The sequence below is a fragment of the Aulonocara stuartgranti genome (assembly GCF_965226115.1).
Source record: "Aulonocara stuartgranti genome assembly, chromosome: 4".
Taxonomy (NCBI): domain Eukaryota; kingdom Metazoa; phylum Chordata; class Actinopteri; order Cichliformes; family Cichlidae; genus Aulonocara; species Aulonocara stuartgranti.
This window is the reverse complement of record NC_138942.1, coordinates 34,451,815-34,469,152: the sequence shown is the minus strand read 5'-3', so window position 1 is coordinate 34,469,152 and position 17,338 is coordinate 34,451,815. Positions and strand designations below refer to the sequence as shown.

Genomic DNA, 17,338 nt, shown 5'->3' with positions numbered 1-17,338 from the left:
TCGTCGCGCTCTCGCACCGGAGGAGAATTTAAACATCATCTGAATTTTCTGAAGCCGACACCACAATTTCTGGTGTTTGCGATGTTCGGAAAATGCTCCTCTAAAGTTTGGAGTCCCGCCCTCCCTGCACCAGGTGCACAATGTTTGGGTTCGCGTGGATTTACAAGCATGCACAAGGGCTGATTACGCCTTCGGCTGGTGTCAGATTTTTATCATGTACCATATTAGAATAGTCCATTATAATTCTGATTCTGTAAAATAACCTGCTTTCACAGCTTTGCCACCTCTAAATAGCTTTACAGGATAATTTCATAATTTTAAGTCTGCTTTAAACCAACAATGAAATAAATATATGGAACAGGATGTGAGGCCTTTAACATTTCCTTTGTTAATGGCAGCTATTAAGAGACTTTATTCCCATATTCTGTCAAATGATAGGGGAACACAGCCTCCTAAAAGCTTTATTACATAATTATAGAAAATAAATTAAAAGTCATGTAATTAAAATCTTGTAAACCTATTATCATTAATATATACTAATTACAAGAACTCTAACTTAACTTTTACATATTGTATTATTAACGCTGAAATATACAAACAGAACTTTACCAGTGTGACCTGTAAAGGTGAAGCTGAATAAGTATTGTTGTAGTAATTACATGAACTGTATACGTGTTTATATAGAGAAGTATACTGACACTGTATTATTGTTGTGGATGTGTATGAATAACTGGTCAGTGTGCAGCTAAATGCGTACTGTCTGGAAATGAAGGCTTATAATGTAAAGCTTCGTTTTTACAAGTTTTTATTTGAAACAAGGGGAATTTTACTTTTTTTTAAAAAAAATTTCTTGTGTACCAAGAGTGTGGGAGACTCATGTCACACTGTTCTATGCAGAAACTGACTAGGATAGTAGAAGAAGTAATTGTAACTGGCTTGCTATTAAAATATGTTTATATTTAGTAAACTTGTTATTTATATTTGGAGAACACAGAGTAAAATTACAGACAAAATTAGTTTTTTTTAATAGTGAAGAATGTTAAATGGAGCCAGTTATTCCTCTTTGTAATCTAGTGGTGTAAAATTGTGTAAGTAACATGCAATGGAAATACAAATACCTCTAGATTTGGCCATTAGGTAACACAACACACCTCAAACAGTTACATTAAGTAATAGAAATCTATTCTAAAATATGAAACTATGTTTCCACACGAAGCACACAGTAAAAATGTATTTGTTTGAATTGTATCAATTTTTTGCTGCTTGAACACATGGATACTTTGTAAATAATGATTTTTTTAACACTATATAAATCTATGTAGTGATTGTTGAAAGCAAGTGATTACTGAGTTATTTGCATGTTGCTTACATTTTACAAAGAAATATTTTTCACAATGAAATAATATCAAGCCAGTAAATTTAGATCTTTTTTAACATAAAAACACATTCATTTGTAATTAACTATGATTTTACTTGTAAAGGGACATTTTTATTTGTCGCACGGTGCTCTTTCTTAGGCGGCGCAGCTTGTTATGGCTGTCCGTGCCACCTCACTAAAGGGATTATTCTTGTGCATCTTTCTGTCTACAAGTTCAGCCTCGTGGAAATGCTGAGCTCTCTGCTTGTCGCACAGTGTATGTTTGGAATAATTTACCTTGCACTAAAACTTCTTAACGCTGACCATACGTCTACACTTCATACCAACATTAACTGAATTTCCTCAGATTTTTCTGACAAAATGAAAGCCAAAATTCTAGTTGACTGTCTTTGATCAAAGCATAAATTTAACGAAAAATCAATTTACTCACGTAGACAGTAACTTCCCATGACTAGTGCTAATTAGCTCCCACAGATGCCTAATGAAAAGGCCTATTGAGGTTTATGGTCACAGTGAGTTTGCAGGCATCACACTCTTAGCGGTCATAATGACCGCAGGCTGTGCGCGATGTGGAGAAAGCTCAGACTCTATACACATCACTTATGGAACTCAGGGATAGAAATAACATGCTTGCACTACATAGTTGTCCCTTTCACTTCGTGCTGCCTTCAGATCGCCAGAACCACAGACGGCATGAAGGGAGCAGCAGTGTTGTGGCTCTGAGAAGCAGAAGGTAAGAGACGTACACATACAGACAGGCAGAAGCCGCTGCCTGCCTCTCTGCAGTTGTCTTCCGGTCTGTATTTATCTTCGAAATCACATCTGAATATGGCATCGAGTTAAATCAACACTGTCGTTAACCTTAGCGGGAGGCTTGCGGATAAAGAGCAGAGGCTTGATAAAACAGACAGGTCAGAAACTTTCTCAAACTGCCTGATGATTGCACACAATCCAAACTCTGAGACATATGTGGAGTGACAATCACAGAACAGGCCAAGACAGAAAAACTCCCTCCTGAATAAAGGCTCCAGGAAAGTAAAGCCCACTACTAATGCAGTGTTGAACGCTTTGCAATCAGACAAATAAAGGGGCAATCTAGCACACAATCAAACCAGAGATTTAGCCTGCTCTCCTGCCAACAGCTAGGGACCTCCTCTTTCTGAACAAGGGATGCACTATTGACTACAACCCCCCTTCTCTTTCTCTCTGTCTCTCTCTCCAGTCTTCCCTCTCTGCCAGTCTGAAAGGCGTGATGCCAACCTTTTCCACCATTGGGCATGATGCCCTGCCCTTTATGCAAATGCTTTGCTGCCATCCCTAACTCACAACCCCCACTGTCTCACCCACCACGTCTGTGTGCACCCCCCAAAGCCTCCTGTCTATATATTCTTTATTATCTTTAACTTGTAATAATCCAAATCGCCGAGCTTGAGCCTTGACCGTAAGTTAATAATTGAGGTCCTGCATGTATGGATCCCATATGAAGAGTAAAGCTCACTGCAGAGCTTGTAGCACTTTGCTTTGTGCCCTCTGTGGACAAAAAGCACCAACCGGGGGCGAATATTTGACAGAGGTGTGGTTGTTTGTGTCTGCACGAGCCCTGATAAAGGAGGACATCTCCTGGCTAAAAGAACACAATAAATACAAAGACCAGGAGGGCAAAAGAAAAAAGAAATTAGAATGAAAGAATAGGGGATCTATTTCCAGCAATTAGTCGCCGCTTTTCGCATTGCATTCATTAAAAGGTTTGTGGAAACATACTCAGCGAGGGCTGCGCAGTATATCTAACTGAAAAGATCAAGTTGGGTTCACATTTAAAAAAGAAGCAGAAAACCCATTTCAGGGTCTGCTCAGTGAACGATGAAGAAAGGGTTAAATATGTGACTGAGGAGAAGGTCAATCATGGCTGCCACTGACAGGGCAGTTTCACAAGTTGGCATAGAGGCTATATGAACCGCAAAGGTTAATAGATTAGTTGGAAAGATGCAAAGCGCTAACAGTGACTGAAAAAAGGGAGCGTAAAAGGACAGCCATAGGTTTAATAAAGCGGGCTGGAGACTGCAGGAAGAGCCCCGATCATGCTGTTAAAGCAGAGCTTCCGTTTGTGCCGTAGGGTGAGTGTCGAGAGGCGCACAAACAGGGCGCAGGGTCCACACAGGCTGGACCGATTCAAGCCCACACACACCACAGGAAAGGAGCTGGGACCTAAGACAAACACTGCACGGCCAGACACACACACACACACACATGCATGTATACACAAACATTACTGTCTCCTTATACGCCCTGAGAATACCAGGACATGCGGTCTGTTGAGCTTGTTATTCTAAGCATGCTCCAAAGACACAGTCATACAGTAAATAAAACCATTGAATTAAAAAATGCAAATATATGCTGGTCAATAGTCTACATTTTTCGTGATGCTTTTGTAAGTGTGCAGGTCTCCCCTGCAAGAGAAATCTCGATCTCAGTAAAAATTTTCCTTTTTCCATATAAACAAACAAAGACGTCTAAACCCCAACAGTCTAAACCAACAACGCAGCACCGCAACAATCTCCAAATATAAACTTAGAAGCCTTATTTCCCAAGCCTCAACACAATGGCTTTTCTAATCTTCCTGAGAGAGAAGCGACAAATAAACAAAACCCAAACAGGTTGGTTGAGGGAGAATTAAGGTTTTAACACCCTTTCCTTTTCTTAGCGAATGCCACTACACACACACACCAACACAAATGCCCATTTTCCTTCTTGCTATGCGGACTTCCTCGTCTGAAGCTGCTGTAATAAAGTTTTAAAGAAGCCTAATGTGGTGCCAATGCAGTGATGAAAGACGAGCGATTAGGGAGGGTGAGAAAGACAAAACAAAGGATAGATGTGGAACAAGAAAAGTGAGGTTTGTGCCAATATTTAAGGTTACTTCCCACAAATGACTCTGACAACAAACACCGATGAACGCACCATCAATATAATGAAGCTAAGCTTCTTTCTGTGTTTGGCAAGGGTGTAATAACCTAAACAAAGCTGTGAGGGACAGTTTATATACAGATACTACATATGATATTGTGGTATTACACAGCTGGAATAATATAAATATGGGCCGTAGAAAAACCTCTACATTAATAAACATTAAAAAGGTGATATCTCAGCTATTTCTTTTAGATATATAGTCCTCAATATATATCAAGTGTCTAATGAACTGACAACTTGTGTTTGGGTGTATAAGGTATATCTGCAAACTGTTTTAAATGTCAACATGTTACATGGTATAAAGGTGCATCCTTCACACTTCTGATTGTATCGTGCAAAAGTAGCTTTCTGGATTTTAGCATGAAAAGAAAAATCAGCACTGATATAAAAACACGGTTTGACTTTGTGTTTGTGGGATTTTCTTTTTCATATTACTGTCTTATGTGGTTATGTGTTGGGATCTTAGCTGGTATTAGTCATTTCTATAACTGAGAGCATTTCAAAGTAAACCACTGGACTTCTCCTGTTTGACATTGGGTCAAAGCTACATCATTAATATATAAACAACATTTCCTGCTAATGCATTTTTCATTGGCTAGGTTAGGATGGTCAGCGATGGCCCTAACCCTGTTTTAGAGAATAGCAAAAACAAAAAAATATCAAAATGTAATTTTTTATGCAAGTCAGTTACAATTATTATTATTTTTTCTTTGATTCCCAACACTCATGGGAACAAATTAAGAGAAAAAACATGTTCTGATATGGTTAGGGTCACCTTACACCTCGCAGGGCTAACACAAAGCTCATATCATGACATGAATGTTACATGCAAATTCTTTATTATCAGAATGATGTAATTAACTGTTACAACGACGCAAAAAATACACATATCAAAAGAAATATCGGGGCGTATTAGCGAACCATTAGCTTCTTTCAGGCTGAATCCAATCGCCGTGAAAAATAGAAAGTGTTTGTGTGAGCCTGTGCATGTGTGGCTGATGGAGGGAGGGAAATGAATGAGGCCTTTTCTTACAGCAGGGCCCAGATCAGAGCTCCTAACTATGGGATTTGGTGCTGTTGCCTTTCTCCCCCTGGAGAGAGTAATTAGGTTAGTGAGGACAACTGCCGCATTGTTTTAACAGAGAAGGGATTGTGCAGGCCAAAGTCCCACCAGCAGCATGCTTCCCTCACAACAAAAATGCCAAATGGATTCTGCGGCGCTCCACGCACATATATACACAGCAGAACTTTTTTTGGGGGGGCTTCCTGCGTTAAGTTTTGTATTTTTATGCGGCGCAGGCTTTTAGCGCCGTGTGTATACGATGAAATGTCAAATATGGTCCAGCAGTGTCAAATATCCTCTCCTGTTGTTGCACTTGTGGCATTCGGGACTCTTTAGAGTAACTGTGTCTACTCTCTCCTGTATCCAGAGGCTTGGCAACACAAAGCACTCCTAACTAGTATAATATGGTTATGATGCATTTGTATTCCTTCCAATCCCCTAGGAAACACAATACGCCTGTATCGTCTGTTTTAATCACGGTCTGCTTCCAAGGAAAGTAAAAGGAGAATACAAACAGCCACAGCTATAAAGAGGCTTTCTCAAATATACTTCAAGTCTGTTTAAATACATCCTCCGCTGATTGATAGAGAGTAAATCAAACAAATCATGCTGGTAGAAAAAAAATAAAAGGATATGGAATGCTCCCCAGTCTACTGTATTTACAATACACAGACTATGGCCTCTTTCATTCGCGCCCGTTTCCCCCTCTTTTCTCTTTGTGCTGAATTTCTTTCTATAATCTTCCTAAAATGAAAATAGCTCTGCTGTTGTTGTACTCCTCTATACTATTCTCAAGACCATCAGCTCTTCCAAGACAGAAGAAAAAAAAAGGCGCCATAATATGCACCTCTGCATCCCCGCCCACACCATCCCTATTCACTTTCATCATAAATCTCCACAGCCTGGCGGCAATATACAGTCAATTTGTGGTCCCCATATGAGACCTAACTCTGGCTTGATATATTTGTGTTCAGGTGTGCAGATGGAAGTGGGGGGAAAAAATCACACCAATGATATAAAATGTGTTTGTGAACTGATACACGAGTCCAGCAGACCGGTCTATAAGGCCTGTGAGAGTCTTTTCTCCACCGCAGCTTTCCACAGGTGGCGGTGATGATTGCACTTTATTCCAGATGATGACTGTAATGAGGCCGGCTTTAAGTTTCACTGGGCTTTGCAGAGGGACTGACAGAAGCTTGACACGTTAGACAGCCCAATGCTATCAGGACATTTCGCTCCTTGTCCCCTCCACACACGCTACTGTTTCTCCAAACGCCTCCTTTAGAGATAATACCTAGACCAGAGTGACGTCTTAATAAAGGGAAGGCAGTGGGATGAATGCACCATGGAAGCGAATTCACAAGCTGTCATGATGAGAGTTAGACGAGCGGGGAACGTCCGTGAACTCGCAGAGTAAAGTTAAATCTGGCCCATCTGTGTTTTATATTTTAGCAGTGACATGAAATCCGCATCCTGCACTGAATTTTCCAGTCAAATATACAACTTTCCATGTAACACACACTAATCCTGAAGCTATTTCTCTGAGCCTAAACAGAGCAGTAAGTTTATATCTGAATTCCCTCCCAGAGTATGCTGCAGCTGGAGTAGGGATGGTAGTTACTGGCTCCCTGAGCCAAAAGTAGAAGCCGCAGAGTTGTGTTTGAATCTAACCCTGAGCCCTCCTTGGCCTCGGACTCCTCTACTCAACTTTACTCTACTCCTCACTTATTTCAACAAGGCTCTATTTGACTCTACTGTACTCGACTCCACTGTCAAGGGGGTCTGAAACAGCCTTGGGCCTGCAGCGCCGGCCAGCAAACGCAAGTTACAAGAAGCATAGAGCGTGCACTCATACCCGACACATACACAGACACTTCCACACAAACAGAGTCAGTTAATAACACACAAACTCCCGCCCTCCAGCTCTGTTTGCTCACAGCTGCCAGGCCTCCTCAGAGTTCATCTGAGGTAAAGATATGTTATATTATGCAACCGGGTATAGATTTTCCACCCTTGGCCCCAAGCCAACTTCCTGCTCTGAAGAGCAAGTTCTAGCGCTTTGTTCCCCAGGGTGACAGCTATTCCTTGCTGGACGGGGTGGCCGAATTAGATACACAGACAAAAAGAGAGGGAAGGTAGCAGGAAGACACGAAGGGGAGCGAGTGAGTAAGAAAGAAAGCAAGAAAAGGAAAAGAAAGAAAGAAAGTAGCCCCAGATATTTTCTGCAGCTTTTTGTCTATATCTTAAAATGCTCATTCCCCCTTCTACACTGTCTTTTCCCCGCCTCTTGAAATCAGGTCACAACTGTTTTCATTACTGTTTGACTTGCGGGTTCATAAGCCTCCCAGCGTCAACGTTCCTCCACCCACCCCCAAGACAGGAAAAGATTTTCCCTCCAACATTAACCCAATAAATGCCTTGTAAGCCCAGTCACAATCTTTAAGCCATGTTCCTGGAAGAGAAAAAAGTACATCTGAAATGTTGATGTAACGTTAAAGCCCGGGACATAATCAGTGTTGGGCTCGCAGTCTATGGATCAGCATAGCCAGCCCTCGATCACTTCCCTCCCTACAGCATGAGGTAATGCGGTGTGATTGTAAAAGAAAGCCTCGGGAAATATGAGGTAAAATCAACGAGCCAATCAGCGCCCCATTATCCCTCCTCTACTCAAAGGGGAACTAAAGAAGTGGTGAAAAGATGATTAATGCCATGACATCATAACCACGTGATGTCATTCCATCCCAGACACCGCCACCGCTTCCTAATTAACTGTGGCCTGATGAAGTCTTTGTATCCAAATTATCCAAATTATTATTACCTCTCCAGGCTCTACCAGGTGTGCAGAGATGTCTCTTTAGCCTAGTGATACAAGGATGGGTAGAACACACACACACACGCACTGAAGATTAACAGCGAAAAATGTGTTTTGGTGCCTTCCCATATATATGGTAGAGTGCCCCAGGGGGTGTTTCTGCTATTGCCAGAAGGTACGTGGAAAGAATTTAGAAACGCTCAATTAATTTGAAGCAATAGAAATGCTGTTTATATCAATTTACTGAGTTAGCTGTGACTATGTGTGACTCTTGACAATGCATAAGAGCAATGGGTGTGAGAGAGAATTTTAAACAATTAGTTAAACGTAATGAAAACTTAACCTTTAGCTAAAATAATGTGTAGAGGGTTGAAACAGAAAACTAAAAATTATTTACAAATATTTTTAAATAGCTTAAGATGAAAAAAATAGCAATTGTAATGGGTAAATATTCAGGTGTAGCGACAGACAGTTCAGTTAACTGAACATTGTTGCTAAAGGAGCTAAAACTGTTAGCTTAAAGCAACTGGTAACTGAGTGACATCTGAATACGGGTTTTTAATATTTCATATGTTAATGTTAATAAAGTCTTTTCAATGCTCGATTCTCCAGACCAAAACTCTTTGATATTTTATTTAGTAGCAGTAAACAACAATTAGCTAAAACCATTAGAAAAATGACTGGACTTGTTAGCTAAAGCGTATAGCTAGCCAAAAATAAACTGGATAAATTAGCCAAAAAAGATGGATTATGACTGATATTTTGCTTCTTTATCAAAATTAAAGCAGTAACATCCCCTTTTATAAAATCAGCAGTATTAAATGCGTTTCTAAATAAACATGTCTAGGCCGGGGGGAGCTGTCACTAAAAGGGTACTGGAGTTCATTTCACAGGACTGTGTGACTACTTTTAAATACTGTGGTTAATTAAATACAGTAAACGGTCTATTGCAACAACAGAGTCGTGATGGGTGTGATTTTTTTCTGAAAGAATGCACACCTGTGTCTTGTGGAATTAAGTATGTGCAGGTGCTTCAGGCTTGAAGCCCAGCAAAACATAGCGTATATAGCCAACATTAGGACTGAATTTGCAGAAATGCTGTACTGTACGTGTAGACGTTTGTTTCTGAACAAGCAGAAGCCTTTGTGGCTTTTATCTTATTTACAAGATGATAACGCATAAGTGTGTGCCACATTTGTATGAAAGACTTCATCTGCCAGCTTCATTTATTTCTTTAGTTTTTGAATATTAGTGTCTGAGAGACTGGGTGAGATAGAAAGTCAGCCTGTGGAAGTCTGTGAAGAGAGACTGCAGTCAGACACGGCGGGGGAGAACGGTGCTCAGATTTCATCCAGATTAATCTGGAAGCTTTGTAATGAGGGGTCTACTGTATATATTTAGCCAGAGCAGTGAGATGTAGGTCAGACAGACAGGCAGGACAGGCCAAACAACATGCCCAGATTGCCCACACTGAAGTGACCTTGAGTGGGCTGTCAATGATCCGCAAAACAAATCTCTATCTATTCCTGTTGACTTGTGACAGACTGATGCAGCGGCTGTTTCACCCCACTCGCGGGTTTTGGCCTTTAGTTTCTATTTTGTGGGGCACAAAAGAACTTCAATATCACTCGGCTTGTCTTTTCACGGAAATGCTGTTGATTAAAAAGAAAGAGCAGAGAATGAATTACTGTCAACGTTCGCGCCGTGTGTTGATACTGGCAGTCGTTCAAATTTACTCAACACAAGAACAAAGCACGCTTAGAAACGTTTCTGAGTCGGCCGTCGGTGGCTCTAAACATGAGACAAAACTAACTAAACACTGAGAAATGTACAACATTTTTCATTTCACAATCTGCATCACGACTTTATTGACTAAAACCTTTTATAGCAGTGACAGTTTTGTCTACTGGACTTCTTTTGTTGCTTCGACATAAACATGTTGTCAAACTGATATGCAATTATGAATTAACAGCTGAGCGATAGCAACCAATAAATACACTAAAGCTGCTATGCAAATTAAAATTATGCCTCAGTTCTTCATGAGAGTTCAGATCTTGAACCTTTTCAAGCCGTTAGAGGTCCAAGGTTTGAACATCTGCTCGTCCTGAGGCCAAAACACAGTTGCGCTGCATATTGGGTTTTATTGGAATATTGGAGGTTGGCTCTGCTGAATATTTTCCTCACATCAAGTAAAATTTTAATCAAATGCTTGACAATTTAATTAGCACTCTGTTTTTGCAAATTTTTTGCCCTCCCCCCATAATGGATCAGTCTAATAAGACAAAAAATAAGCTTTTTTTTAAATAGAGACCACCGACCGTGGCTGGGTTGGGAAGCACATCTGTAACCGGAAGGTCGCCGGTTCGATCCCCGGGCTTTCTGTCCTGGTCGTTGTGTCCTTGGGCTAGACACTTTACCCTACCGCCTACTGGTACTGGTATTGGCCAGAGGGGCCAATGGCGCGTTATGGCAGCCTCGCTTCTGTCAGTCTGTCCCAGGGCAGCTGTGGCTACAACTGTAGCTGCCTCCACCAGTGTATGAATGTGAGAGTGAATGAATAGTGGTATTGTAAAGCGCTTTGGGTGCCTTGAAAAGCGCTATATAAAATCCAATCCATTATTATTAAGTGTACAACACCGCAGCTCGAATGGATGCTAATTCTGGGTTAATATGCAACTCAATGGAGTAAGGGTTACTGATAATCCTGGTTGGGGGATATTTGGTGTTTGCTACTTTTCCAATTCAAAGATTTTAAATTCGTAGCGCACCGACGATCCAGTTGGGCCAATCTACAGCTCAGGACGAGGACAATGAAATGAACTTGAGGAATTATGTGAATGATGCATTTGTGTAAACTTAACCTGCCACACCCCTATCAAACAGACATTTTTGGGTTTTACAGACACACACACACACGCGTGCGCACACACATGCACGTGTGTGCCACCACAAACACCTTTCCCTCAACTGCCTGTTGTTCCAAACATCCGCATAATGGCAGCACTCTTATGTAGATTTATGACTCAAAATCAAGGGAAAGAACACGCTGTACCGATGTGTTAAGCTATGACAAAGCTCTTAGATATTCACCAATGCATGTCAGCTTTGAGCTCTCGGTTCATATTCTGGTAAAGGAACACTTTGTCTCGGTGGTTTTCCCTTTTCCCTTTTCTCTGCTCACATTGTACACTAAGTATTTTGTGTTCCTCTGTATATTCTAGCTCAATTATGTAATTTAGCACCCGTGTGTGTGTGTGTTCAGTAGCCATGGCAACGGCACAACATATCGGCGACCACAGAACCGCACTGGGGCCGCCGGCACTGCCAGGGTTGTGCCAGAGACTAATCCATGCCAGAGGTGACATGAGCGAAGGAAAAGTGAGGCGGGTGGAGACAACATGACACACACATGCAAAAATCACGCAAACATACACACGCATACAGACATGTGTGCACACAGACACACCAGCATATTCCTCGCCCCTCTCACTCCTCGCCTTCCTTTTAAAACACAAGCGCACACACTGGATATCCTCCCATTCTTCTTGGCTGGAGCCTCCCATGGCAATAGCAGTAGGAATCCATTCTCCACGGATGCTGGGACAGCTGTGCTGATATTGAATGAGACGCAGTTGGTTCTGCCTCTCTCTGCATGCAGCTCGAGATAAAAACTACATGCTACTTAATTCAAATCTATATTCCCTGCTGCCAAAAATGCACCCGACTCATCTTGTCTTTGTCTCTGCCACCACAGAGAGCTCTGATTTTCTTTGCAAAAAAACCCAAAAAAACGACAGTAAATGTCTGCATGCTGACGCACGGTGGCCCTCAGTCACATTTCTGACTGACAATAATCACAGAAACCTTCATAAACCTCTAAGTCATGCGCTTTCAATGCAAATATTCCATGTCACGCTAAAAAGCCCTCATTTGGAGTTTTACAATGTCTTATCAGAGTGACCTGCTTGTTTGAGGCCTGAGGTGATATTTGTGTGTGTGTGTGTGTGTGTGTGTGTGTGTGTGTGTGTGTGTGTGTGTGTGTGTGTGTGTGTGTGTGTGTGTAATATTTAGCCTTTTAGCGGTTGTGGGTTTTGAGGCGGATGGGCCTGTAACTGACTGTGTGTTATAAATGGAACACAGTGTCCCAGGCAGTCTGACATTATGACCTCCTGGTATCCCATGAAGAGGGGGAAAGGGTCCAGCTTTGCCTGTACAGCACAAAACAACCAGCACAGCCAGTCCAGCACTCCAGTTACACATGTGCGCACACAACCAGGAGACGAGAGAGCACAGTAGATCAGCCCTACCTGTCAATCAAACGAGCTATGAGTTCATTTTTTCTGACTGGTGGCCAGAAGAAGAGTGCTTTACTGGCCGCTGTGTCTCTTTTCCACACTTCTTCTTCTTCCTCTATAGCTTTACTGGATTACACTAGGGGTGTGTGTGTGTGTGTGTGTGTGTGTGTGTGTGTGTGTGTGTGTGTGTGTGTGTGTGTGTGTGTGTGTGTGTGTATAGAATCAAAGCAATTAAGCTGTTGTGAAACTGAACCTGATCACATGACAATAACATGATTTAAATATGCCCACCTGAGTAATTTAAGACCAATCCTTAACTGACTTTTAAAGGATGGGAGCAATACAGTCTGGCTGGAAAAGGGCACCCAGTGGTGCCAACTCACGGGCCTAACTGGTGTAAAGACATTCAGATTGGTGTTAACCAAAACTTTCAGGTGAACAATCGGATGTCCCGCGTGGACGCTTGGTTACACGCTGTTCATTAGGTTTCTGAAAAATCCAACATTTTTCTGTTTATTCAGACCACCCTTCCATCGGATTTTAATCCTCTGAACAGCTGTTCCAACTCATTTTCCAGACCATGGGAAGAGACAGAGAGACAGCCTGGATGTGTAGGGAGTGGATGAAGTGGGTGGGGGTAGGAGAGGGGGGTGGGGGTCACCAAATTTGTGTAAACTTAAAGTTAATGCATTAAAGTCCAGATATTGATTACATTTGTTTATCAGATGTTCACATAAAATAAACAAGCTCATGTCCCTCCCACCCCCCAAGAAATACTCTGTTGTCACTGAAAACGCGTCTTTCTGATAACGCGAGATACCGATTGGCGGTGACGTAAGAAAAATATAATACATCCTCTTGGAGAAATATCGCGCTGATAGGGGAAACTGTGGCGGACAAACTAATAAGTCACGGAGCCTGACATCGTGGATCTCAGAGCAGAGGCGACTTATGGCTACTAAGAAAATAGATCCGCAGGAAAATAAAGTTCTTTAAAGTCACGGAAAACGACCTTTCCTCGCGGATTGTTACAAGTATTATTTGGAAAGTAGCGCCGATTTATAATCTGGTTTTACCGCCGCAGTCATTTATTCATAGTGTTGGACCTGCGGTCAGTTTTTGATCATTACCCGCTGTTTTTCTTTAACTACAAATATATATAAATAAAAACACTAACAAAATAAAAGCATATAATGTGAAAAATATTTCTTGCTAAGTGTGTGCTAAACAATGTCAGCGCGCTCCTGCAATAAATCCAGCTACAGGTCAGAGTGAGAGGCCCTACGTGAGGAGGAGGAGAAGGATAAAAAAAAAGTGCTTTTTGTTTTGTTTCTTTTTCCAAGATTAAAAAAAAGGAAAGGAAAAAAGAAAGAGAAGACACATACACCTAATGCTGAATAAAAAAGGGACTAAACAGGACTTACCACTAAGGCATTGTTTAGAAGGTGAGTAGGGTAATACTTTAGTGTTGAGAGGGTGTTAAGAGGCGAGGAGAGCAGGGGTCAGCGTCCAGGCGTGCAGAGGGTGGGGGAGGGAGGGGAGGGCAGAGGGAAGGAATAAGTTAAAACGTCGCACCAGTGAAAACAGTCTGAGATGACAACATTACGAGCTGCATAAATGATTTGAACACATTAAGAAAAGCATTGAATACCACCCCCATCCCCTCCTCCCCAAAATGTTTGGCTTTTTAAGATTTGTGCTGCGTCACTGTGGCCTTCTGGGAACTTAAAACTTTGGGGGAAAGCAAGAGCGAGAGAAGGAGGGGTAAAAAAGTGAAAATGCATTATGTAAAAAAAAAAACCCCAAAACGATTAGCAACAACACGATTATGTCGACGCATAATCTGAGCAGCACTCCCAAGTATAGTTTCCAAAATCCTTTAAAAAAAGAAATGCAATGGAAGAGGCAATGCAAAAAGAACCGTAACCCAATTCTTACTAATGGAAGATTAAAATATAAATAAATATGCATTGAAAGTACATCCTGAAACGCAGTGGGAGTCACGCAGCAAACACTCCTCTCCTCTCGGGGCTCTCTCGGTAATCTGCCTCCATCACGCAGTCTCCGTCACATCCCAGCACACAGTTAATAATTCATTCGATTGTTTACATGTGTTGCCATATCCGAGGTCCAAGCTCGATTTCTTAATTATTAACAGCAATTAAATAAACAAAATGTGCCTTTCTGTCTGCAGACGGAGCTGCAAGGGAATGTGAATGTGTGTGTGTGTGTGTGTGTGTGTGTGTGTGTGTGTGTGTGTGTGTGTGTGTGTGTGTGTGTGTGTGTGAGAGAGAGAGAGAGACAGAGAGAGGGAGAGAGAGAAAGTGCGTGTGTGTGTGTGTGTGAGAGAGAGAGGGAGAGAGAGAGAGAGAGAGAGAAAGTGCGTGCGTGTGTGTGTGTGTGTGTGTGTGTGTGAGAGAGAGAGAGAGAGAGAGAGAGGGAGAGAGAGCGAGAGAGAGAGAGAGAGAGAGGGAGAGAGAGAAAGTGCGTGTGTGTGAGAGAGAGAGAGAGAGAGAGAGAGAGAGAGGGAGAGAGAGAGAGAGAGAGAGAGAAAGCGCGCGCGCGCGCGTGTGTGTGTGTGTGTGTGTGTGTGTGAAAAGAGAGGAGGTTGTTTGCACGGAGAGGGAAGTTGTTTTTGCGCACACATAAGGCTACTAATTATTAAAAAATGACAAGAAATACAACATGAGCTTCTATCCCTTTTCATGCCCAGTCAAAGACATACTGTAAGTTCCCATCATGTGCACCATGTGTGCTACATTAGCCTGTATGAGCTTCTGCTGCCACTTAGTTTGAATTAGGGGGAAATTTATGTTGGTAAATAAAAGCTTCTTTTGTTTAGGGATTATCTGTGACTGTGCAATATTTTTTATGTTGCAGATAAAGTCATCTGCAGAGTTAAAAGAGTGTATATATATATATATATATATATATATATATATATATATATATATATATATATATAATTTATTCAGTACTAATACAGCTTCACCATCCAAGTCCTGAAGTCAGCACCCTAAGTAGCCTTTAATAGCTTCTTTAATAAAACGAAGAATTAAATGGGAAAATAATAAACTCTCTGGGCTCTACGGGCATCATGATCGGGGAGACTAATGTTTTTAAATGGAAACCAGACATGACTTGTGCCCGCGTGGGACGAACCCAGAAACATCCCTCTCGGCCCGTCTGGTAGCAGAGTCTCATACAATGTGAGGAAAACACTTTCTTTCTTTCTTTCTTTTTAATAAAACCACTGTAAAAATCAGGAATGAATTACACATAAAACAGCAGCCCTGGCAGTCCACTGTCAGCCGAAACCAATGAGGGATAAACAAGTTTGTCTTTATAGGAGTAAGACATCCAGCAACTGTTTAACACGGGGGAGGTCAGTGAAGGAAATACCTGCAATAACAACAATAATATATAATAATAATAAAAAACAAACAAACAAAAAACCTTCTTGATGTTGAAATGAAAACTTGAAGAATGCCATGTCAGAACGGAGACTTTGGATTTTATTTGGCTTTGCGAAATACGCTCTGGTGAGAGAAATGATGACAGTTTAACATGGCTGAGGTTAGAAAAGATACAGATTAACTGCATGGAGAGGGAAGCTTCAAGAACAGTCTGAAATGTTACATTTATCTCCAGCCAACTGTGCCGCAAAGCAAGAAGCTGAACTCGCACCGCTTTGGAAACTGTAGTTTTAGGGAAAGATTTGGCGTGTTAGCACACGTGACGTGTCAGCTAAATTAATATGAATAAAGCTGATTTTTTTTTTTTTTACTAAGAGCCAACTTAGTAAAAAAAGTTACATGTATTACAAATAAACTGGAGGCAAAGTGCATGAAATACAATCTGCTAAAAGTAGTATGCTGATATCATTTCACTGAACGGATATAAGAGATGAGCGCGCTCTCTCTCTCTCTCACGCACACGCACACACACACACACACACACACACACACACACACACACACACACACACACACACAGATTTAAATAAAGTTTAAATAGCTACTTAATCATCGCTCTGAGATATCTCTTCACACTGATCGCTTCATCAGGTCTACAATAGCAGCAAAGGAACACTGACAATTGCTCGAATTAAATATGACGTGTGCATTTTGCAGATGCAGGAAACGGCATCCCTCAATATTTCTGACCCGAAACAAAAGCAAAGTGCTAAAAAAGTGAAGTCACTACCTGGACTTTATTTCACCCTGCAACGCGAGGAAGCGCCACACACAGCTGTCTATACGTTCAAGGTCAGAAAGAAAAAGAAGCACGTGCAAATACGCGTTTGAAATCGATCCTGTCACGTGTTGCGTTCAAGTGAAAAAGAGATGGTATAGCAGCAGAGCAAGAAAGAAAGAAAGACTATTTCTAAAGGCGCACGCAGGACGTATACTGACCAATTATAATTACGCGCGCGCGCACACACACGCGCGCACACACACTCTCTCTCTGTATTCCTCTCAAACACACACACACACACACACACACACACACACACACACACACACACACACACACACACACACACTTCAGGCTCCAATCTCTCGTTTCTCCCGGTCTCAGTCCCACATGAAAACAGCCCTAAAGGCGGCGGTGTGCGCCCCTGCTCACACCCCTCTCACCGGCCAAAAAAAAAAACCCTCCCTGCGTTTCTCGCCACTTCAGAAAAATCTTAACAGCAGTCAAATTAAACTCCGCTCCACGTCCTGTCTATTCCACCGCTCTGCTATCTCCTCCTCTCACGGGATCCCCTCCTTCTTTTTTGTTTAAAAAAAAGAAATACATTTCGGGAGAAGCGCCATTTT

General features: G+C 41.7%; 1 protein-coding gene across 6 annotated transcripts in view; it reads right to left on the bottom strand.

Moving 5' to 3' along the window:
* The window catches only part of nfixb (nuclear factor I/Xb), a 135,184-nt gene that overhangs the window by 102,780 nt on the left and 15,066 nt on the right, over nt 1-17,338 (bottom strand). For 2 of the 6 annotated variants that reach the window (XM_082529186.1, XM_082529190.1), the window contains one exon: nt 13,940-13,975. The exons of the other annotated variants lie outside the window; for them this stretch is intronic. In XM_082529186.1, coding sequence (XP_082385312.1) covers nt 13,940-13,975 — 36 coding nt within the window. The remainder of the gene's footprint in view (nt 1-13,939; nt 13,976-17,338) is intronic. 6 annotated transcript variants of the gene reach the window in all.